Here is a 24,851-nt window from a genome sequence, read left to right as displayed (position 1 = left end):
TATACGAAGAATACAAGAGGTTTTGAGTTATAGAAGATTATGTGAATTCAATGTTAAAATGTATTCAGAAATTCACTATTGTATGGCACAGATTTCAGGAGTTTTATGTTCTACAAACAATAGCAACAAATTCACAACAGACTTCTACCTCAAGATGTTATCCGTGTTGTATCATAGTGAATCTTACTCTATTAGTTACCCCCCAACACTTACATGTGTATACTATTCAGTTTAGTTACTGCCTTTAAATATTTACAAAATCAGTAACTATGCCACTGTGTCATACTTCTCATGCTAGTCGATGCACATGACAGTAAGTTTTTCGCACTTGAATTATCAATTTTGCCGTCAGGTAAATTCATAAAATCCAAGGCAGAGGAAAAGAAAGTAAAACCTTATTGCATATATATTACAGTAGCTTATTGTATTAGAATAATATGACTTTTTGATATATTTTTGATATCTAAAATGTATTGTTACATACAAAAATCATCTATAAAATTGAGAGCAGTCAAAATAAAGATCATGAAATTTCAAGTTTTAATTAGAAATTAAAATTTTTAACCAATTTGCTTTATAAGACACAATTGTCAAACCTGATAATATTTATTAATTCTTTAAGACTTGTTATTTTCTGAAATAAAATAAAACACTTTCAGACAGTAATGCTACCTTACGATGGGTAGTGACATATTAAAAACACTGAATAATAACGCTTTGACAATAATGTGGCACAAGAACTAATAAATGTCGACAGTACAAACATAACATAAACTGGAAAGTTTCTTTTTTTAAAAAAGCAGCTTATTTTAATACAGAGCGGTGTTATGGCACTATCACTAAACTTTGGACTAATTTGTCAAAGGGGTTTAGAGAAGAAATTTAAAGTAACAATTGTTTGCAGACGAAATGTACAGGAGACACAAGGCCAAACCATAAGCTCACTCAGCTACAGCAATAACCTAAATAGATATGCACGTTTGCTTCATAATGGGAATTTTTTATTACAAATGTTTGCAATGTTTACATGACTTGTAAACCACAAGTAGTGGTATTTAAGTAAGAGTTTGTTCGCAGGCATACAACATGCCCTTGACACCATCATGTAAACAATGATATTGTAAACAAGTTGATAATCACTGAAAGTTAAAACATTTCTGAAAAGCTGAACAGAGGGTAGTGTGTGCACTGGCCCTCCAATATATTGCTACATATTGAATCAATTATATGATTGTCGCGTTTCACCATGTTAAGCCACGTTACAGCTGACATAGCAAATCACATATTAATCATTCAAGGTTGGTACCGTTCTTAACATAATATGAATGAAAATCTTGTTCGAAGGAGAATTTTATCACTAAAATATTAATTATACTTTCCTACATGATTATACAGACTTACCTTTCGCATATATCTACCAGAGTTGATAAAGTACAAATTAGATGCACATTAAGCTAAAAAAATTTACAAAACTCTTATTAATACGACGATTTGAGCACAATTTCTAAAATACATAGGAAAGGTAACAGGCAAACCCAGACTCCAGATACTATTAAGCACCTGTCTGAAAACGAACTATTTAGCTCAGATTCACTTTGATAAGCAAAACCTTATCATAGTAGTAATAAAAAAAAACTGTTAACAAAGACACATTTACAACAGATTAGCTTGAAACAGAAGACTACAAATTAGAAACAAACTGAAGACTTAAAAAATCTATGAAACTTCGTAAAAATCTGCTGAAACGATACTTCAGAAAATTTAGGAAGTATGGGGAATTTACACTTAAATGGCATAAAGTAATTTAAAATCAATATATTTGTAAAGTGCCGAATTTTGAATTGTATTGAACCTTAAAGCTGAATGCATTGAGCACTAAAATTTTATCACATTTAAGCCAGAAAAAGTCTTTGTAAAGGGTCACTTCGATCTTTCTTCTTTTCTCCCCCTATGTCAGTGTTAAAATTTGAAAGGCTAGCATCTATGACTTAGTGAGATTAAGCAGGGCATTGCTACGCTGTCCTGAGAAAGTAAACGTTTGAGCTACCAACCATAACTGCTTGATAGGAAGCCATGTCACATTATCATTTTTAAAGGGAAATTGAAATGCACCGTAAGCTGTCTAAGATCTGATGAAAGAAATGATTATCTTGAGACAAATTTTGGAAATGCTGCTTACGACTGGGCAGAGTAAATTAATGCGTACACTTTAGAAGTTATGTGAATTTAAAGTGATGACCTTGGTCGAAATTCTTTAGTCTTAAACATCCTGAGAGAGAAGTCTGATTCTGGGGGAAGCCTAAAAAAGAATAGTGCTTTCCTTGTTAAACATGAAAAGGGGACAGGTGACTGTCTGTAAGAAAAGTCAGGGTTTAGTGCTGTACAATTTCCGTAGAAAGAACATCATTAAGGTATGCAATTTTAATTTTCCACATAATCTTCTATTTTTTATTGTTTGTTTTATGCAAACGTGTTTGGTATTACTAGGATTCATATTATGCGTCGTAAATTCAATTGCATGGAAATCTGTTGATGCTAGAGTTCTTATGCAATTTATCTCTTTAATTTTACAGTTACTAGTTCATTGACAGAACTGATGATTGCATGCTATCCAGGTTTTCATATGTGTAGGATTTCATAGGTTTATATGAAATAATTTTCTTGGTCTGTTAGAACGATATTGATTATTGTGAGTTAACGATAATTGCATATTTATATCTGATTTTGTAATGTTTAAATAATCTTGTAAGTTAGGGATTGCTGTGAGCTAGAATTCTGTGAATTTTATGCAGTAGTAATCAAGCATGTGGTAGCGTAAGTAAAGAGATTCAGTAACGTTAGAGGTGTTAATTATGGTTGGTTGCTGTGAAGCAATGGTGATGTTCTATCGGATTAGTTCAGAATTTATGCAGTGTGGATATCTAGTATGCTTCTGAATAACGTGAGGGAATTTTATGTATGTGTAGAAAGTGGTACATATAGAGATTATTGGGTAATTTTGTCCTTTAAGGAACAGCTGTCTGGGGAGAGATGGGATAATCCGAAGAAGGAAGTCGAAAGAAAAGAAGTGACGAGTTCACAATAAAGGACTAGGAAGTCCAGGAAGAGGTGAACCGTAGAGAATAGGAATGCAGGAGGAAATAGGAAGACATTGATACACAATCAGGGATGGTCCTGGCTTTTAAAAAGCTGTCGCCAAAAAAATCGCCAACCTCAATATTTTGTCGCCAATTTTCAAAAAGTGTCGCCAAAACAAGTAGTGTACATTTTTCCAAGTGTTAATTTAGTCTATTAATGTAACAGGCAATGAAAATTACAAAAGATGTGTTAGTTAATACTTTAATTACAACAAGCATTAACAAAATGTTACAAACTGTTACATGAAGATCTGTCGCGATTTTAGAGTTGCCCACTTGTTGAATGCAGTTTCAAAGTCTAATTTTTCACATCTGTACATGCTGATTCTCATTAAATTCTCGAGAGATGAGATGCAGAGCTTATTTCTGATGTCAGTTTTTATGAAGTTCATCTTACTGAATCCACGTTCACAGTCTACAGTGCTGACAGGTGACACCAGTAGTCTCTCAGCAGCCCCCCCCCCCCATAGCTAGCATCCCAAAGCTTGTAGTGAATTGCTTCCTAAATCCCAAGAATGATCACTGAATGCGGTATAAATTTTCTCGACAAGGAAAATAGGATCTCCATTCCCACAAATGAAACTTACACGAGTCAACACCTGGCAATATTGGACCGTATATATAAGCATAAATTCACACCCAATTTAGGGATTCTTTCACTCCTGTATTTTGAGAAATAAATAATTATTATTAATTATGCAAAACTTTTGTTGGTTTTTTTTTGCTATTTCTTGTTGCGGAGTTTAAGTCTCTGCAGCCGTAACACGGAATTGATGGCAAAAGGAAAAGATCAATGAGTAAAATGCTGCACTGGCGACAGATATAATTGTGATTGAGATTTTTTCCATTTGCTTTGTATTTATACACAGTCGGTACTTCAAAGATTATAAGTTTTCTATGAAGGTTTAGCAAAACTATTGTATTGGTATATGTATAAAAAAAAAAAACACAGAAGGATTTGCCATACAATTTAATTGTATCTGTTCTATTCACGTCTTCAGAAGTCAGTCAGTTGTAGGTATAGTGCGGTAGCATGATTGATCACAGCATACAGTACTCAGCCCAGATGTCAGCATAAGCAGATTATGATGTAACAATGCACTGTAAAGATGAGGTTGTCAATACGAACAAAGGATCGTTTGTGTAACAGATTGATTCCAATGCATTGCTTAGTCAAGTTTGTGGCTTCCTTTCGTTCTCGCTTTTAATTTATCCAGTCCAAATCCATGATTGTGTACAAATTAAATAACCAAAAAGTATGTCGCCAAAAAAATCGCCAGATGGGATATTTTTGTCGCCAATAAGGAAAAAAAATCGCAATTTGCGACATTGGCGAAGCCCAGGACGATCCCTGACAATAAAGGGAGGAAGGTAATGTAATCAATCGTGGACATTGCACTCTTTTTACCATTCATTATTATGATGAAATAAATCAGAATTAGACACTGCTACTAAATTCTGTTGACATAACTCAAGTTGAATTGTAATTGCCGCTATTAATTTGTTTTGAGTAAATTTGTTATTTTTCTTGTCCAAGGGGGCTTGTGTTGCTTTATTTCTTCCTAATAGTCTTGCTCAGTTCTGTTGAAATTCTATCTTTCCACTCCCACCGGGCTATAATATCGAGGGAGGTCATTTTCTAGATAACGCCAGCCAAATCCAATTAATCACCCCTCTTACTAAGACAGCGATGTTACAATGTTTTGATTTAATATAGTCACATTTTACAGTCTGTACTGAAACTTACATGACAATGGGGCCTGGTTATGGTTTGTGTGTAATATGTTAATGTATGAGCTGCAACAAAAGAAAATGAAATTTTCTCATCAACACATATATTCTTTCAGAAAACAAAATATATTATTTGAACACTGATATAATTTAACAATCGTCAGATTATTGATCATTCTCTTTCATTTGATGTTTGCTGATTTATCAGGTCTACCCCCCCCCTCTCTATATATATATATATAAAATGTGTGAGTGTGATGAAATAAATAGTCAATGTACACTAGTCAGTAGTAGTAACAATTCTAGCAATTACTAAATTTCAGTGTATGTGTGGTGGTATGTATGCAAATGTATACATTTTGATGTTCAGAATTCACTCCATCGCTTGTGTTTCAATTTTATTTTAGGGGGCGGTACATGTGACATTTTGGAAGGAATTATAACTACCTTTATTAGTATCATTCAGTGCAAAATTTGTTTCGACTACTCATGCATGCAGACATATAATGTAGGATTTATGTATGAGAGCTTTCCTCCCTAATTTGTACTTATGTGTCAAAAAATAAATCAAATCTTCATTTAAAAATAGAACTTCGTGGTACACACCTTGTAAAACCTATATACAGTGGGACCCCGCTATAACGCGCTCCGTTATAACGCGAATTCGGATATAACGCGGTCGTGGCGTGGCTCCCGAAATTTTAGATACATGTATTTTTCTTGTGCAAAAAAAAAAAAATTAAAAAGAACGAAAAAAACGTAAAAAGCTGCTTATCATTTTGGGATACAGATCGCATATGAATAAAAAAATGCAAGACGATCATACATGAAAAAGTACTTTTGATTTCTTCTTAAAAGTAAGAAGAAGAAAAAAACCGCATAAAAAGTTTATTCTAGGTCTTTGTCAATGTCGCAAACTTGGATTGTTTTTCCTCATTGGCTGCAAAACATACCATGTGGCTTTTTTTATTTGTTGGAGACATTGTTGGCTGTTTAAACTTTTATATACAACCATTGGTTTGGAGTGCAGAAATTCAGAGGCCCCATGAAAGGAAGCCGCAAACTGGATATAAAATGCCCTGAAATTTATCTATTGTTACATAAACAAATTCTTTGTCTATACTGACAAACCATCTAAACAGTGCATTGTTATATCATAATCCGCTTATCCTGACATCTAGCACGAGTTCTGTATGTTGTGAAATATCCGCTTTTTTGTTGTTGACATTTCTGGTTACGGAGATAAACTGGACGAGGCATTCTCTCGTAATCTGTCTTTCATCGGATTTTCGGCTGCTCGCTAGTAACTAATATATTTACAAAGACGCATTTGTGTGTGGATGGTAACTAAAATTCCTCTTCTTTTCACTCAGAATTAAATCCTTCAGAACACTCACGTTTTCTGTAATAATCCATGTCGTCAGAACACCTGCGTCTCTATCTTCCGTTGACCCTTTCTTAATTTTCAGACACATGCGTAGAAGGCAGCATCACGCTGCTACCACAAATGTATAAAAAAAAAAAATTAAAAAAATTCTTTTTGGTTTATTCAGTAGGCATGGAGGGACAGTAACTTGAATAGTCTAAATGACGGCCAATTCCTTTCAAAAATGTATCCAGATAAAACAGTTTGGGGAAACAGATTACCTTTGAAGCACTGACTGTTAGGAAAACGTACTCAGCAAATGGAAAAAATCCCCATCTCAATCATACAATACAATTATTTGATGTTGCCGCCACAATAAGAAATGGGCATTCGTTTGGTTCTCCAAAGCTGTTCTTTAGCGGTGACTTCAAAAGCGCATGCAGCCTTCATCAAAGAAAGCTGACTACAATCTTTCAATAACAGCAAATAAGTTTTCTTCAAAGGAAGTCAGTACCAAACTTAAATAAAAGTGATGGAATCTGATGGATTTTTGCATTTTCCAACGTGACTGGAACACTTTAACTGTGCTGTGAAAGTTTCCTTTTTGTAGGGAAAAAGTTTATGCCAACGGCGGCTTAAAACGCAAACTAACTTTTACCGACTTCGAACGTACTTCAAAGTAAATGTGCTTCATCATTCGTTACGTGATTGTGCTATGTTTTTCCACTGAATTCAGACCAATATGACCTGTTACAAAATTAATGAATATTTTAAAGCTGTGTATGCATATTTTAGATGGAATCACTTGTATTGTGGATTCAATGTATATGACGAGGTTCGCAGGCGAGTACACTGCGTTGATACTGTGATCATGCTATACATTAGACATTTATATATAAACAGTATTCACGTATATGTACCAATTCATGGTTCTCTAAATAAAGTATGATGTCTTCTCTCTTTTCACTACAGGTGTATTTCTCATTTAATATGCATTAATTCAAGATAGCAACTGCCGATGAAGCACGTATTTTACCGCCCGCATGTATTACCCCCCCCCATTTGGGGGGGGGGGCTACATTTTCTTCAGCTAACTGAGCTGGTTGCATATAACACGGTTCAGTTCATAACACGGTCGGATTCTATGGCTCCCAACTACCGTGTTACAGCGGGGTCCCACTGTACATACACCTCTCTCACTTAAGATATGTATATATATATATATATATATATATATATATATATATATATATATATATATATATATATATATATATGGGTGTAGGAGTGTGACCCAGGTACGTGTTTGTCACAAGTAAGCATGCGAGTGAGTGATCAATCAGTACATGAAGAGGACTATAACAACATCCTATCGGCTCGGGATGAACAACACCTTACTCATTTTGTATAGGCCTAAGGTGGCCATTGCAATTCAAGAGAATTGTAACGTTAGAATATTTAGGATCTTTCGTGCCTGGTAGGTTATCACTGATGTGGTATCGTGTTGATATACTGAAATACAGGCGTGTGGGTTGTGTATCATATTTGTTCTGTTTTATTATTGTATATTTAGGTATTTGATCTATAGTGTTTCAGTATTGTATATTCAAGCATTCGTTCTGTTTCGTTGTAGGTTTTTCTTTTATCTCACATGTTTCCCTGATGGATAATAAACCCCATGACCTGCGAGTATTGTATTTGCTTCATTTTATACAACACACAGCTCACACACACACACACACACACACACATATATATCTATATATTGGAACAAGCATTATCATACAGGATATGTAAGTTTAAATTCATCCCCAAATGAGACTCGAACCAGTCGAACCAGGGTCCTAGAGTTACTGCACCCACTGCGCTGCTGGCCAGGGGAAACATGTTATTCATAGTAACTAGTATCTGATAGAAAGCATGTACCCAATAGATATATGCTCATCATCTGCACTCGCAAGGATATAATTCGATGGGAAGTATTTCAATCCCTTTCTGCAAGTAGAAGGCAAACACAATTTCATTTTTCTGTCCATAGTCATCTTTAATTGTCATCTTTCCTGCACTGACCATAGCAATAACATTGATGCTGGCATCGTCATCCTCCTGCAAAGAGCAAACAGTAGATCCACTATCACCTTCTTTCGCAAAAATGCAGGAATGGCCATTTCCCGGTAGTGCTTCGATCAGGAGATTACAATCTGGATACTGTATGAGATCTTTATGTCGATAGTTGGCTGAACCTATTATTCCCTCTGTTTTCCCAGTAGAGGCTCCCCACTTGTAGACGCTGAGACCATACACATCTTTTAGTGATCCTTTGTAAACATGTGACGGCCCTGTGGTTCCATCAGGTCTCTTAAAGTTGACACTGCACTGTTGTATCATGTCCTTTCTAATCTTGACAGCAGCTATATCAATTAAATTATTTTTTTCTATTGCATGATTGACCTTGCTGTCATTTGTTGGAATATAAATAGCTGTTCCAATGCCAACAGGACCCGGATTAGCAACAATGTCATTTGTCAAATACAGAGATGAAGGACAATCAGCGAGAGCAACTACATGCTTGCATGTCAGGATGTACAAGTCGCCACTTTGATCTCTCATAAATGCCCCTACAGTTCCATATGTGTGTTCGATTCCGTTTGTGGAACATGCAGCTGATAACTTATCTCCGACATAAAAAAAGGATTTAGGACCTTCTACTATCATGCCTATCTCATGTGGATGTGGGTAATTTACCAGCATGGCATTTATTTTTTCATGCACTTTTTTCTCATCCTCTTCATCCATCTTTTCTATGTGTACATGAAGTTTGTTGTACATGATACCATATCCTTTCACCCCATGTATCCTAAAATATAGACAAATGACATTACAGTCTCGAAAATGAATGGCAAAATTACTGTTCTGAACCAAACTAGCAAGTATCTGTGTAAAAGGGATACTTGTAATAAATCATCTATCCAGATGAAGATAGGTGTCCATTCAATGTGGCATACTAGGTGGAAAGGTGCTACACAAAAAGACATATTGGCTTACACACTATCTTCATCATTTTAAAATGAATACAAATTTTACTTATGAACCACCCCTGCCTTTATTTATCTAAAGAATATGTGACCTAACTGTTAAATGATGGATCTTATAACACGGGAAATCTATTTCTATGACATGGGAAATCTATTTCCATCCATTCCTTGCCAGACTGTTATAATTTTTAAAGCTAAATTTTGAGAATTTACAAATTTAGCTTCATCTCTACGCAACAGAAATGTTAAAGGTTTATGGCATATTTTTCAAACTCAATGAAAAGTATTTGTGGAAGTAAAATAATTTAAAATCATCTGTTCCCATTTTACCAAAACCAATCAGTTATGTTGAAATATCGTATTAGGTTATATATATATTTGATTGTTTTGAAATAGGTGAAGAAAGCAAACTATTTGGGTCCGACATAAAAGAGAGCTGTAGCAATGACTTACGCCAGTAGATCCACAGATGGCATTTCTACAAGTGGTAGCAGGTGTTGAAATCTTTCCTTGCCAATGGTTCTACTCAAAACTGTAGCAACTTCAAAATCTAGCTTTTCATGAATTGCTTGATTTTTCCTTACTTCCAGCATTTGGATTCTGTAAGTTACATCTTCAATAATATTGGCCAAATTCTCCATCAGTTTATCCACAAGATTTTCACCTGTGATCTTTGTAAACAAGTCAAGAAATGTCTTGCGTCCTTCTGGGCATTTGAAATACTCACACGGGAACCCAATCACTGCGGGTGGAAAAAGTTTTATCAGTTCATCCACATGTACTTCCGCTATATTCTCCCTGCATTGCCTTTCAAATCTTGTTTGATTTAAACATCTGGTCACCGAGTCGTGCACCAAATCGTTAGAAGAGGACAATAGGTTCACCAGTTTTCTTTCTATAACCCGAATCAAGCAGTTTAGAAGAGTTTCTCTCAAGGAATTAATTTCAATACACCCATCCTTATCAAAGAATCCCAGCATAATTTCATTGGCTATCAAGTGACCATCGATAAAGAGAAGATTTACAGCTTCTCTGATCAACATAAAGAATTCTCGACTCAAAAAACGTGCATTTGACTGAACTGGCTTGGTTCTCAAGTTTCTTGTAAGATCTTCTTTTATTACGTTCAGCACTGAGATTATACGTTCCTCAAGCATGTCAGAGATCTTTTTGGAGAGAATATTTATTGATGACAACTCACTGATAATGCAATTTTTAGCATCCAGGTAGTTTAACTGACCATGACCTTTAATATGCTTAATTATCTGAACAAGTTTTGACTCTAAATCTTTAAATTGTTTTGATGCCTGGTCGATACTTTGATCAATATCCAATGCAAAGAACACATCAATTTCATTCCACTTGGACAAATACTTGAGCCAATATTTGGAATCTTTTAGGCAGTTCTGAAAAAGAGAAATTAAGATATTAGAAAACGTAAAACTGATCTAGTAGGGATATCACTTGAACAAAAGCATTTGTTATAAGTTAGTAGTTTATATTAATTACAACAAGAACAGCAGCTGCACTAACAATAATAGTAACTATAATCGTGATACTACTAGTACCGCAACTGTTACTAATATTAGGAACACAACAATTTTAAATAAGGCATGGTTTGCCTTATTCGTTACTATTTTTTCAGCGTACTATGAGAACAGCTGAATTTCTTGTTACATCTACTTTCAGCTTAGAAAACCCATAGAAAAAATAGTGTATGATGGGGTATATGGTTTCCGTATATGTCGGACTAATGTATAAGAATGTGGAAGAAGTCTTAAAATCAGGTTTTTTTGGTCCATAGAGAACATGTTAATTCGATATTAATTGATACCTACATTTGCAATTAGAAACGGACATATAATTTTGCATGTCCACATTTCTTATCTGAAAATATTTTTCTTCTATAATGTTGAAACGCAAATTATTGGACTTTTTAAAAGACAGCTTACTTTTGAGAGGAGTGAAACGACAGAGGAATTTTGAATAGCTTTTTCAGGTATGTTCACTGTCGAGGCTTGTTTAATTTCAACATTTTAGGTTATCTAATCCTTATGATCTTTATTCCATTTGTGGTAATGTCCATCGTTTGTGTAGAATATATGCAAAGTGATCCATGCCCATTAGTACATAGATAAATGATTGCATATTGTGTATGCACCACACATTATTGTGGTGGAATTTATAGTAAATTTAATGTCACCTTTTGCTATACCATTTTCATATTTTTACTTGTTCAATGAAGTCAAAAATGTGTATTGCCTCTCCATACTTATACAATAAGTAGAAGCAGTACTTGCCAAGTCAAGTATGGGTTGTCATGACTATACGGGCGGCTATTCTTAACTAAATATAAAACACATGGGATTTGAAAATTGCAACTAATATATTTTTTGGCAGACTTCATTAAGAAATTCACGATGTAAACTTGAACAATTTAATATTACTGGTTCTGCAAAAAAAATAAGTTTCTCAAAGACACTTAAGTAAAAATAATATAATCAAACTACTCAAGCATTATTATAAATTGTGGTAATTGTGATGACAATAGTTTAGTAAGTTAATCATGTGAAAATGAATGCTTAGTGAAGTATCTGTGTGATTAATTTTTTTCTATGATAAAACTATATTTAAAAAAAGAAATATATCGAATAAATACAAGAGCATGTGATTAATTAACTTTAATTAGCATTTACTGACTGACTAATTAATGAACAATTTGATAACGTCGTCTTCTACTGGGGACATTTAAGATGGATACAGATTGTATGATGTTACATCAAATTTGTACATGATATAAAAATCAGTACAAACAGCTTTCTCTTGTGAAACTTTAAATCAGTTTTAACAGCCATGTCTTCCAAATTAGATGCAAATTAATGGCGACATTTGAATTTTCAATGCATATTTGATGACTAGCTCTCTTGCTGTATATTGGTAAAGATATACTGCATATTAAGATTGGGCATAATTGATTTAAGTAGGAAACTATGAACTCTTCACCCTCAACATTTGAGTCCACAGTTGAGTCATTCTGAGTATTTTATAAGTTATAAAATTAATATGTGTAATCAAATTAGAAATTTAGAACTGCAAAGAGAAATCCAAGAATTCTTTGAGAATGAGTTTTCATTAGAACTATGACAATACCTGCCAGACTCGATTTCAATCAATTTTGTACAATTCGATAACCGATACCATTTAGAAGTAAAATTTTAATACAAATTACAATTCAATGAATGTGTCTTTCCAAGCAATAGAACATTGGCAGAGAAAACTTCATTTTTCAACACTGGAACTCTAATGCAAATTCTTCTCTGATATATGTTATTCGGTCGTTTAGGCCAGCTCCAGTAGTTGAGGTGCCATTAACATGGATTTTGATGAATCTGTTTACAAGGTTTCTGCCAGAAAACGTGTCCATTCCTTAGTGGACATTCACCACACATGCAGTACTGAATATGATAGAAGAAAAAGATTTTCATTTAGATATTCATCTGAAGGGATGATTATTGGATGTATATAGATTGCTCTAAATTTAGAGGTGCTTCTAAGAAAGTATGATATAAGACGGTACTGATTTGCATTTATGTGACTCAAGCATATCCAGATTTAATGTTTTGTTGTTACTGGATATCTGCATAATTTAATTTGGAGAAATGCTTTGGTTTGATAGATTTCTGTCACTTGAGAGACTAACATTTGTCTGCGTTCTTTCCAAAATCAGAGGAGAGTTTATTTTCTCTCATTCGTTGATTTTAAAACCATGCTTGTCATGCGTGTAGGGCGTAAGATCAATCCCGCTTAATAACAGCAATGTAAAGGGGACTCTCTGTATTACAATTGGTTGCTTTGCAAATGTTCGATATGTTCATATTGGACTGTCATGGTTTTCCCACATTTTGGGTTTAATTAATCAAATGAACGTGCAGTGGATTTACTTGCATTCTATTTTTAGTCATTCCGAGACTTCAACAGAGGCTAATTCGGCTATAGTCTGACATACGTAACCACTACTGTACATTTCTGTGATAGTTACCCTTGTTTTCTCTCTTCCAATATCCACTCTGCTATCTACTGGAAAGACAATTGCCATATAGTTAATAGCAATACTAATATAAAGTGGTTCCAGCAAGTGGGATGGGGCAATCTCCTACTGTTGCAGGAAATCAGCAGTGACTTGTTTGGACCAGTTAGAGTTAAAGAAAGTCTCAAAATAACATGTGGTAATGTCGATAATAATATATCGCAAACACTGTATGTAAAGTTTGTCAACTATGTTATAAAAGTAAAAATAAATAGGTAAAAAGACTATACAATGCAGCCAACAAACATGAATACCTTGACTGTGAGCAGCAGAATGTACTGCTAAAAGATCCACAACAACAGTTAGTCACTTTGAATTTGCATTTTCTTATAAATGGTTGGGGTAAATGAAAACTACAGTAGTTTTCTGTGTTTAAAGCCATGCAAAATACATAACTGTGTGCTGCAGAAAATATGTTTATCAACGCTTAGTTCATCCATTTTAAAACTCGAGACATTTATTATTTCAATTTGAGTAGAAAATATATACCTCTGCTTTGAACTTCTTGCAAGCAATTTAGTCAAAGCACTTGAACCATAAATATTTAAATTAATAAATTGTTGCTTTCAAGATCTAACAAATGATAACCAAAAAAAGGATCCTTAAGGATGCTGGAGAAATGATTTGATCTCATGAAAAGACAAATATATGCTTCAAGAAGAACATACAGAAATATCATCCTTTGCAATTACTCTGATGGTGTAGACAACTAGAAGTGAATCTTCAAGTTTCAGAAAATTGAGCAAGGTCCTGGCGTTTACATGCTCTACGCTGAAGTCGTCTCCTAGTTGGTCCTTATTCCTTGTAAGAGCCTCAACTTTGATTTGTTCTCTGAACTCCCCAACCACAAGAATCTTCAAATTTCCTTTAATGGTGTCCATGCATTCCTTCGTCTTCCTAATTTGGAATCTGTGATCTGGATCTGAATTAAACAATTTGAGAAATTATATCAAAGTAACAAGAACGCATGCTATTCACTTATAACCAGATCACAAAGATAGAGTATTTCATGAGTTCTTGCGATATAATAATCTAGTGAGTGCTGGACATTTAATAATATGCACTGGTTCCCGCTATACGTTCACCCCAGCAAGAACGATGATTGATCATTTTGTACTGTCGGATCAATGCATAGGTAGATTACGAAGTGTGCACATTGTTTCAGATCACGAAGAGCACGCGATATCTGACCACCTCCCTATCCTTACTTCCCTTCGTACAGTGACCTGTGGGAGAGACTTCAGACAGTCTATGAAGAGAAACAACATAGCCTGGAATAAATTAAACGCTGATATCTTGAAAAACTATCAATCTGAGCTGGACCTTCGCCTGAAAACTTTAGATATAGATACTATTTCGGACAATGTTGATAGCTTTTACCAGCACATTGTTAATGCAATACAGCAGTCAAGCGACATCGTGCTTCCAAAGTCTAAATTTAATTATCATGCCAAACCATATTGGTCAAATGAACTCAAAGAAGCACATAAACTTCAAAGACAAGCTAGGTATACTTGGATAAATGAGGGAAGACCGAGGGGTAGTCAATTTAATTCTTACAGAGAATATAAAGATAAGAAGAGAGACTTTAGAAACGTTCAAAAACTGGCTGTGGAAAAATATATGGGGGAGGTGTATGAAGAAATTGAAAAAGCACACGAATGCGATGTAAGACACTTTTGGAAAATGATCAACATTAAGAGAGGGAACAATACAAATTTTTGTCAGGAACTATCAACTGATGGAGTTTGTGTCCGTGATGATGATTCCATCGCAAATGGCTTTGCTAGATACTATGAGGACATTCACACGCCGAATTTAAACCATAGTTTTGACGGAAACTTTTATGAATTTATAGAGAGAGAATTAAATCGGGGTCTACAGGACGAAGTAAGCCATATCGAGGCCTTACAGACCAGTATCAGTTTAAATGAAGTAAGAGAAATCATTAAAGGTCTAAAGAAATCAAAAGCATCGGGCCATGATCAAATTTGCAATGAACATTTGATCTATGGCAGCGACTACCTCATCGAGTGTATGACAATTTTATTTACTCGGATGATTGATCAATCTTACATACCTGTAGATTGCAAAAAAGGGTTAGTAATACCACTGTACAAAGGTAACAGAAAATCAAAGAACTCCCTCGAAAGTTACAGGCCTGTTACTTTACTGCCTGTTATCTACAAAACCTTTGAGAAAATTATTCATGAACGTTTGGTAACTTGGCTCAAAGATACTAATTCTAGTATACCCAGTTCACAACAACATGGTTACCAAAAAGGTTTAGGCTGCACAACAGCGAGTTTTGTGCTGTTGCAATCAGTACAATATAATGTAAACATGGGTTCACGGGTTTTTGCTGCTTTTCTTGATACAAAAAAGGCATTTGATACCGTGTGGCACGAAGGACTGCTTTTTAAATTATTCACGTTGGGAATTACGGGTAAATCCCTTTTGATATTTTTTAACATGTATACAAATTTACAGAGTAAAGTTCTTGTAAATGGGCAATTTTCAGATTGGTTCTCAATTGGCCAAGGAGTGAGACAAGGGGGTGTTTTGTCAACCTTGATGTACACAATATTTATAAATGACTTGCTGCTACAGTTAGAAAATAGTGGATTTGGAGCAAAGATTGGATCCTTAGCTGTGGGAAATCCAACCCTAGCTGATGAGATTTCACTTTTGGCTATATATCCTAGCAATCTACAAAAGCTGTTAGATATAGCATACGACTACAGTAATAAGTGGCGATTCGAGCTTAGTGTTACAAAGTCATACATTATCATTTTCGGACCCCAATACAAGAATTTTATCAATATGAAATGGTATCTTGGCCCGTCATGTTTGCCGGTCACCGATTCGGCAACACACCTGGGTCACCGGATTAACTCAAAGCTGACGTCGCATGACGCAATACTCGATGCATGCAAGAAAGGGAAAAAATCTTTTCACGGTCTGTTTGGTATTGGCATTAAACCGAATGGTTTAAATCCTTTGGTTGCTGCAAATGTAATTAAAAAGGTAATTTTCCCTTCAATGTTTTATGGAAGTGAATTATGGTGTAACATTTCAAAAAGTGACCTCGCTTTATTGGATAAAACTCTGAGGTATTTTGCCAAACATTTACAAGGTTTTCCAATACATACAAGATCAGACATTGCCCTGGGAATGCTAGGATGGACATCAGCGCAGTCCGAAATTGATAGAAGAAAATTGATGTTTTTACACAGATTGTGTTTGATGCCTAACAATGTACATACTAAACGTGTTTAACGTTGCGTTATTTCACTTCATTCTGAGCGGATGCATGTCAAGCTGCGGGTTAATTTCAAATTTATATTATACCTCAAAGAAGTTTGACTTGCTCGGGTATCTAACTGATTATTTACATCATTCTGAAATTCCAGATAAACATAATTGGAAAGAAATTGTAAGGTCAAAAATTGTTGGTCTTGAAAATAGCCTCTGGAGAGTTCGTATGTCTAATCAAGCAGATTTTGATAGATTCTCTTCGATACACGAATACTTACGACCTGCCTCAGTGTGGCAGTCGGCTAAAACTAGACAACACACTAAGTTATTTACATATGTAGCTAAACTATGGGCTGCTGTTCCACAAACACAGCTTGATATGTGTATTAGATGTGGGAATGTTTATACAGACTTGATACTTCATTGTTGTGTTAGTTGTCCTTATATGTCGAACTTTCGAAATTCTTTCTGGGATTTCCTTACTGATAAATTTCCCCTGAGCCTGCACATTACGTTATTTAATGCAGAAGATGAGCTGCAACTACAATATCTTTTAGGTAAAAGGTTACCATCAGGAGTAATCGACAAAGAAAACTCCAAGCTATTCGTCCTGTATGCAGCATACTTTGTCATGCAGTGTGCAGCTATCTTCTGTAAATAAGGTACTGAAACTTGCAACTTATGAGTTGACGAACACTTTGTTGATTGATATTGTGTAAGAATTTGTATTCCAACATAGAATTTTTTTTTTTTTTTTTTTTTTTTTATATTTATTGATTGTATTCAGATGATTTATTCTTATATCATGTAATCTTCCATGGAAGGAAATAAAGATGATGATGATGACTTATAACCAGTAAAGCAATGAAGCATGTAATTTTCAGGTTCATGAAATACAATTTTATTATCTATTGTGTGTGTACAGGAAATCTATTTATCTTAAGTACTGCCACAATGTCCATGTACCACATGCTTTCAACGCAAAACTAAGTTTTAGATCGTCTTTTTTTCAAGAAGGTCAATTTTAAAAGTAATATGTAAATGATTAGAAATAAAGATAAAATCCCATATTTCTTATGAAAATGTAGGCATATAATATTTAACAGCCTTGAAGTGAAATTTCAAAGAATACATATTGTAAATGTGCTTCATGTCTAGAGATCTCTGTTTTCTGTTTTACTTTTAAAGAGAAAATGTTGTTCGTAAATGTATACAAATGTGTTATAGGGTCCATCCGAACTGCATAAATCAGGACAAACATAATTATGGTGTGAAGTCCATTTGTTATTTGAGAAAGAATTATTAAAAGCTTGACAGCAAATGTTAAAAGAGAACTAAAATTTTCAAAATGGCTCTTTCTAAACAATTTACATACCACGCTCTGTGACACACAAATGTACATGAACACACACACACACACATATATATATAGAGAGAGAGAGAACTGCCTGGACACACAACAGACATATCCTATGATTCTGAGAGAGAGAGAGAGAGAGAGAGAGAGAGAGAACTGCCTGGACAAACCAACAGACATATCCTGTCTATGATTCAGAGAGAGAGAGAGAGCTGCCTGGACAAACCAACAGACATATCCTGTCTATGATTCAAAAGTACCCTTACCCTACCCCGATGCAAGCACAGAAATAAGTATGACACTGAGTCGTGAACATAATAATTAATGACTAGTAGATTTAATTATCTCTTTGAACAGTTCAATCCATATCTGCCATGTGATGTTTTGATAACCTTGGTAGGGGGTGTATGACTGTTTTTCTTGTTGCTATTGTTATGGCTTTGATTTTGTCCTGATTGCATTCAGATTTTGGTACAGTTTAGGGCAGACGATATTTTTGTGGAGGTGTTTTTTTTGTGGTTGGGGTTGAGGTTAGGTGACTTCCTTTGTTCCAATTTGATGTAAGTTGTGTTGCTGTTATCAAAATATTTGTTGCTGCTGCCTGATATGTTTGCATTCATGAGGTTAATTATTTGATTTTCTTAGTATAGAGGCATTCAGATTCTCTGGGGTGGTGTGGTTCTCTGCAGTTGGGCATTTAATAATTCTCATTTTACTTGCCTCTCAATGCTGGCCCCCGCAGTGGCTGCATCTATAGTTGCATCGACGTTTGTTGGCGTAGTGTCCCCAGCGAGCAGAATTGGGGTTTGTTGACAAAAGGTTCCAGTCTGTGTCTTATTCTGGAGGGACCAAATTTTATCAAGGCTGTAGGTAGTTCTTTTGACACTATAACTGCTTTTATTGTGGGTAGTCCTTTACAATTTTTAAGTGGGTATGCTTTTTCTATTTTTGCACCATTCTCATAGTTTTTTCAGTAGTGTTTGGTCATTTAGATCCTTATTATATTCTTTGAGGGTTAGCACTGCTTTGAAGTTACTATTTAATAATAATAATAATAATAATAATAATGAGGACTTTGTATAGCGCTTAATCTTTAGAAGCTCTAAGCGCTTTACAACATTAGACAACACCTACAAGATAAAAAAAACATAATTTTTTTTATACTGATATGATTACAAAAACAAACACCATGAAATTAGAAAAACATTTAAGAAAACATGCTGAGAATATTTAAGGTAGGAAACATTATTATTATTTAGGGGTGGTTTAGTAGTTTTGTTGTCTGTTTGGAATTCAGAGGGGTTTCTGCTGTCAGGTTTGGTAGGCTTATTTTGTATTTTGTGGTGCCTTTCAATTTTAACTCTAATGTGACATAGGTTTTCCAGTTGCAGGAATTTTTCCACTTGTTTGAGCATGCTGCAGTGAACAATTACATAGTCAGTTTTTGGTCTAATTAACCTAAATTGCCTGCGTTGTGCCCAGGAAAGGGTGCCTATAATGCTGTTGTTGCTTAGGTGGAGCAGTTGCTTGTCCCTACTGCTAATGTATAACGTTTGTTCCAGTGAATGAAATCTTGGTTTTAATTCCTGGTTGTTGCCTGGGGGAGAGGGTTTGTTAGTACTTGTATCCTGTTTCCCAGTTTGGGTTGGAGTGGTGGTGGGTTATTTTCCATAGGAAGCTTTCCTTTACCTAAATAGGTTACTTGTTCCCTGGAACTGTCTTATAATAGTAGAGGGGTAGTTGGGTTTAGGGGGTTTGTTTTTAGGTTGGTTTTATTACCCTGATTGATCCCTGAGGGGCCTGGAGTTTGGCTGTCGTGGATTTGTTCTTCTTTTGGTTTATTCTTTGAGACATACTGTTTTCCATTATTGCTGGATTTTGCTGTGTTTAGTGTTGGGGGGGTGTAGTAGTTTGCTGTAGAGTTATAGTTGGAACTGTTATGTTTAAATTGGTTGCTGGGTTGTTTACATTAGGTTGGTTTAGCTGTGGTTCGGGTGGGGTAATAGTGGTGTTTGGTTCTTTATCAGGATGCCAACTGGTGGTTTGGATTGGGGAATTTCAAGTAGTATGTTGGTTGAGTTGTTTTGACATCTAAGTGTTGGTCCATTTCGGGGTGGGGTGCGATTATGTGCTCCACATATAGTGTGGGTATTGTGTCGTCTAATCAGGGCACTTGAAGTCTATAGGCGAGGTCAGGTCAAGCTCATTTATTGCTGTGATTAACAGATTGTGTGGGGAGCTGGTAGTGAATGTTAGCTTTTTTTGTTAGATTTGTTTTATTGAAGGGCTCAAGCTAGTGTCTAGTTGTCCTTTTGTATTGGGAATTGTTTGCTGTTTGGTTGGTGAGCGATATTTTCCTGATATCGTTAAGTTACCTATCTTGGTTTTTTATGGCATTGAGCACCATTTTTTTATACTTGTTTTGAGCCATATTGTCTAGTTCTTTGACCAAGTGGGAATAATGATTTGTTACTACTGAGACCTTTCTTTCATAAATTCCTTAGGTTTGGATAGTTTTAGTTTTAAGTTTAGTTAACTTTGTGAGTAGATTGATTTCAATTGAGGGTTTTAATTGTAAATTTTGGTTTTATGGTATTGTCTAATGTACGTTGGATTGCTTATTAATGTTGTAGTAAGGTAGAGCTATCAGTAATATATGTAGGTACTGAATGAATTTTGTTTATTTCATTAAACTCTCGATTAAATAGTCTATTTTTGCTTAGTGGAGATGAGAAAAAGTGGACTTGTCTTAGGATAATGGTGCCAATAGAATAAGATTGGTAATGTTAGTTGAGAGAAAATAGATATAATGGTAGTGTTAACAGTAATGAGTTTAAATACTTCAAAACAGCACAGAGAATGCAATTGCCCACAGGCTTAAATTATATTTACTTATTATCATCTTACTGTGTGTTCCTATCGTTCCTTTGTTCTCTAAGTGCACGCCTTTTATTACTCATCGTTATTTTTTGTTAATTCACTGGTACTAGTAAATCACATGCACCGTACACAATATAGATTCATATTATTCGTTATATTTGCACTGATATTGATGTCATTGACTTCTCAGCGAAATGAGAAATAGAACCCATCAAGCACCATCCAGCATTACCAAACTCTATTCGACAATTATTACAGGGCCATCTGGGTCTGGAAAGACTTGATTATTACTTAACATGAAAATGAGATAGCTTAAGTGGGATATCTTATATTTAGTGGCATAATCAACGATGCTAAAGTTTGTTGAGGGATTTTAATGATAATGCGAAGGAGACTGCAGCTGATAAATCTGTTGGGTTATATTATTGACTTTATTACTGATATAAATGAGGCTCCATTGCTTAATGATCTTGACCGAGATATCAACAATATCATAGTGTATGATGACATGATATTAGACAAACAAACAAATCCAGCTCAGATATTTTCTCAAGGCAGACATATAAACACTGATATTATATGTTACTCAACGATATACTCAAATACATAAAGTCATCAGAGATAAATGAACTGCAATCATCTGGTGGTATTTAATGGGGTTGATACTCACACGCTGCAAAATATTCATTGGGCTTGGCGATCCTGTGACATGGATATAAACAAATTTAAAAACTTTTCTCACTCGCTCAGGTGACACCACATGGATTTGTCATGATACATTTACATGACCTCAGATTGAGGTATCGCATTGGTCTTGATAAAATATTTTGTCAAGACAGCAACCCACATTTTGTTTTATCCTCCGCTCATTCACTACAACAAATAAGCACTTTAAGGCTGAAGGAGTTGTTGCCCCTTGCTTTGACAGACATGTAAACAAGACAAACAAACGAGCAGGTGACTGCATTTAAAACTGATTCTCACGGTAGGCAGCCATGGGAAACTTATACCATGTAAACAATACCTGGGATTGCCACATATAAAGCTAGCTGTATAAAGATTATATTGGATTTGATTTCACATCCTGTTGGAGGATTGGGCCCCCATGGGGGGTTGGGGGTTGTGTGAACCTGACAGTATGATTGTCTCGAGATCCATAAAGAAAACAGTCTATAGAAATTGATATACCAGTAGCCCAGCCCAGTAGCGGACAAATACATGTAGAAGCAGCGATTTTACAAACTAAATACCAAAATAAGGTTGTAGGCTCTGCACCCCTGCTTATATATATATATATATATATATATATATATATATATATCCACACATACACGCACACACATGAGTGTGTGTATAATGTTATATAAAGTCAAAAGCACGCATTTACCTTCAGACATAAGTTCAAAAAAGCGATTTCTTGTTCCTTCCCATCTAGCATGGATACTTTTCAAACGCTGAAGAAAACCGTAAACTCTTGGGAATCCATTCCATGAAATGGTATAGAGATCCCCATCCATCTGTCCATATTTTCCCCCAGGTGATGGATTGGCTAACAAAATAAACATGAGCCAATGTATAGTGCATGCATCACTAAGTTGATAATGTGTTACAAGGGACATTGTAAGCAGATGGCTGTCATGACCAGATAAGTCATGAATAAATGATGGTATGTACTTTGCATATTTTAATTCAACTTGCAGTCCTTATGTAATGGGCCTCTATATTTACCTATTACTTAAACAATGTCTCTTACACTGTCTTCAGTAATTTATTTCCGACAAATGTAGTCTGTTATTGTTGAATTAAAATGTGTTTCATTTTCGGTTGACATCATTGCTGTGGCAGTGTTTGCTCACAATTCTTTGTATGCTTCTTTGAAACTGTACATAACATATCATAACGTACTCTAACACAATCTGTACATCAATAAACAATCAACTGAGACAGAATGTGTTTGACTGTTTTGATTATCCAACATTTAACCTTCCACTGTCTACCTTCGGTGTTGTACAAGACACTTAATTCTGTTTTGTAGTAACACAGCCAGGGACTCCTGTACTATGATGCCAGAGAAATCACAATAAATGATACAAGGAGTGTTTAATATACAGTGTATGTCAATTTTATGTCTAGTTATAAACAATTTATCATTGTCTTTTCTACTCTAGTATTATTGTATTAGAAACTCATTCCATCACTCGAAGTGATTGAGGTGAAGACCAGGGTGTATATTCTCTAGCAATTTTAAGCACAAAACTCAAGCTCAAATTTAAACTCTGAAAATTGTCACTGATGTTAGCGTTGATTAGAATGAAGATAGAATAATGGAACCTACAGGATGTTCTTAATGCATTTAGGGGTTCCGAGCATGAGCTCGATTCTCTTGCTCAAAACGCTTAAGTAATACATAGTCTAGTATGAGACCATGCCAAGTCCATATGAAAAATTGCAGGCCCTAAATTAGATAATTCAGTGTCTGATATAAGACCATACCTGGTAAGTAAGATATAATATGGCCCTAACTTCACTAAACTCCGTTAAGTTGAGTGAACACACAAATTGAAACCTTGCATCCCAGAACTTCACTGCATTAATTGAATTGTTATCCAATACTTACTTATATCTAGAAAGATGCCAACTAAGACAAATTTCAACTTTAACATCCCTAGTATGTCAGTCAGTTCATTCATTATTAAATATTAAAAACTGAACACAGATCAGTCTGACAGCATAAATACTGAATTTGGGTATGTATTTACATTGAGAAGCTTGGTTTTAACATGGGTCAGACAGACTGAACATCATGTAATGCATTATACAAGTTCAGCATGAAACTGCTCATAATTTACTGACACTGGTATAATTCAACAAGAATATATTGATTACCTGTATTACTACTACCGTAACTACTACATCATCCTGGGCTACGTCTGCTGCTATTAATTATAGTTATACTAATACAACTTATATAAGTTCTACTATTGCTACTATAACCACTGCAAACTCTACTAGTAGTATCTCTATTGATATCGTTTCCATTCTTATTAATGCGAGTAGTATTATTAGTAATATATCAGCAGTATACTAATACTGGTACTATTTAATAACGACAATAACATGGTGTCGTTAATGGGAAGTAAAGCTTTAATTATCACATTGTTCCTACTATTCAAAAGACACTGGGAACTAATACTAACAGTTCCAACATGGATCTGTTTCATCTTCATTAGAAGTACACAGAGAGAAAAAGTATATATTTCACATAATAGAAATAGCTGAAGCACTCATTGTCAACATTAGCATACAGTATGGCGTAATCTTGTGATGTTAGCTCAGAAGTGGGCATCCAATGACTGAATAAGATGTTGGCCTGCTGTAGAGCAAGGTCAATAGATTGCAATTAGTGTAAACAAGTTGACACATTCAGTGCTTATTTCAAGTTCCAATTCTGAAAAGATGATTTATCTTTTTAAATAGATGCTCTTCATTATGCTATAAATCATTTTCATTCAGTCTCAAGTTATTTCCTTTTTAAATATGAGCGAAATTAATACAGAGAGAGTTGCACATCGAATCTCAAAGAAACACAGGCATCTTCTTGATTCCGCAGTCTGCCTTCGTGTTTCTGAAAATATAATGTCAAAGAAGACCATGACAGGTACTTAGGCTATAACAGTTACACAGGATAAAACTCAAATTTTTGTGTGAGCAATTATCATTGAATAGGCAAAATTACCAGTGAGAGGGTTGTCATGCTTCTCATGGAGGTAGCTGTAAGAGTATGTGGCCTGTTTGTCTGTTTTTGGCTCATACTCCACCTTTTTCATCTTTTTGGTCCACTGGATGATTGGAGTCGACATATGCTCAAATTGCCTCTGAACATTACTCCTTTTTCTCTCCCTAAACTTTTCATCCCTTTAATATAAGCAACAAAATATAAGTCTAATACTATTTTAACAAGGTTAGAATATGTGTGGCTAAATTCCATAGATTTTACTCA

The 24,851-nt window shown here is 34.9% G+C and overlaps 1 protein-coding gene across 3 annotated transcripts in view; it reads right to left on the bottom strand.

The window, feature by feature from the left end:
* Window positions 1-3,323: 3,323 nt before the first annotated feature.
* Window positions 3,324-24,851, bottom strand: part of LOC149773774 (uncharacterized) — a 35,838-nt gene continuing 14,310 nt past the window's right edge. For all 3 annotated transcript variants that reach the window (XM_089946025.1, XM_089946026.1, XM_089946027.1), the window contains 5 exons: window positions 24,588-24,766; window positions 22,239-22,400; window positions 14,025-14,278; window positions 9,723-10,675; window positions 3,324-9,091 (listed from right to left, as the gene is read on the bottom strand). In XM_089946025.1, the coding sequence (XP_089802151.1) occupies window positions 8,179-9,091; window positions 9,723-10,675; window positions 14,025-14,278; window positions 22,239-22,400; window positions 24,588-24,766 (2,461 nt within the window). In that variant the 3' untranslated portion in view covers window positions 3,324-8,178. The remainder of the gene's footprint in view (window positions 9,092-9,722; window positions 10,676-14,024; window positions 14,279-22,238; window positions 22,401-24,587; window positions 24,767-24,851) is intronic.

Source organism: Sinohyriopsis cumingii, unplaced genomic scaffold (genome assembly GCF_028554795.1).
Source record: "Sinohyriopsis cumingii isolate HCF-2022 unplaced genomic scaffold, ASM2855479v2 utg000576l, whole genome shotgun sequence".
NCBI lineage: Eukaryota > Metazoa > Mollusca > Bivalvia > Unionida > Unionidae > Sinohyriopsis > Sinohyriopsis cumingii.
The sequence above is the reverse complement of the archived record's forward strand: the minus strand, read 5'-3'. Positions and strand labels throughout refer to the sequence as shown.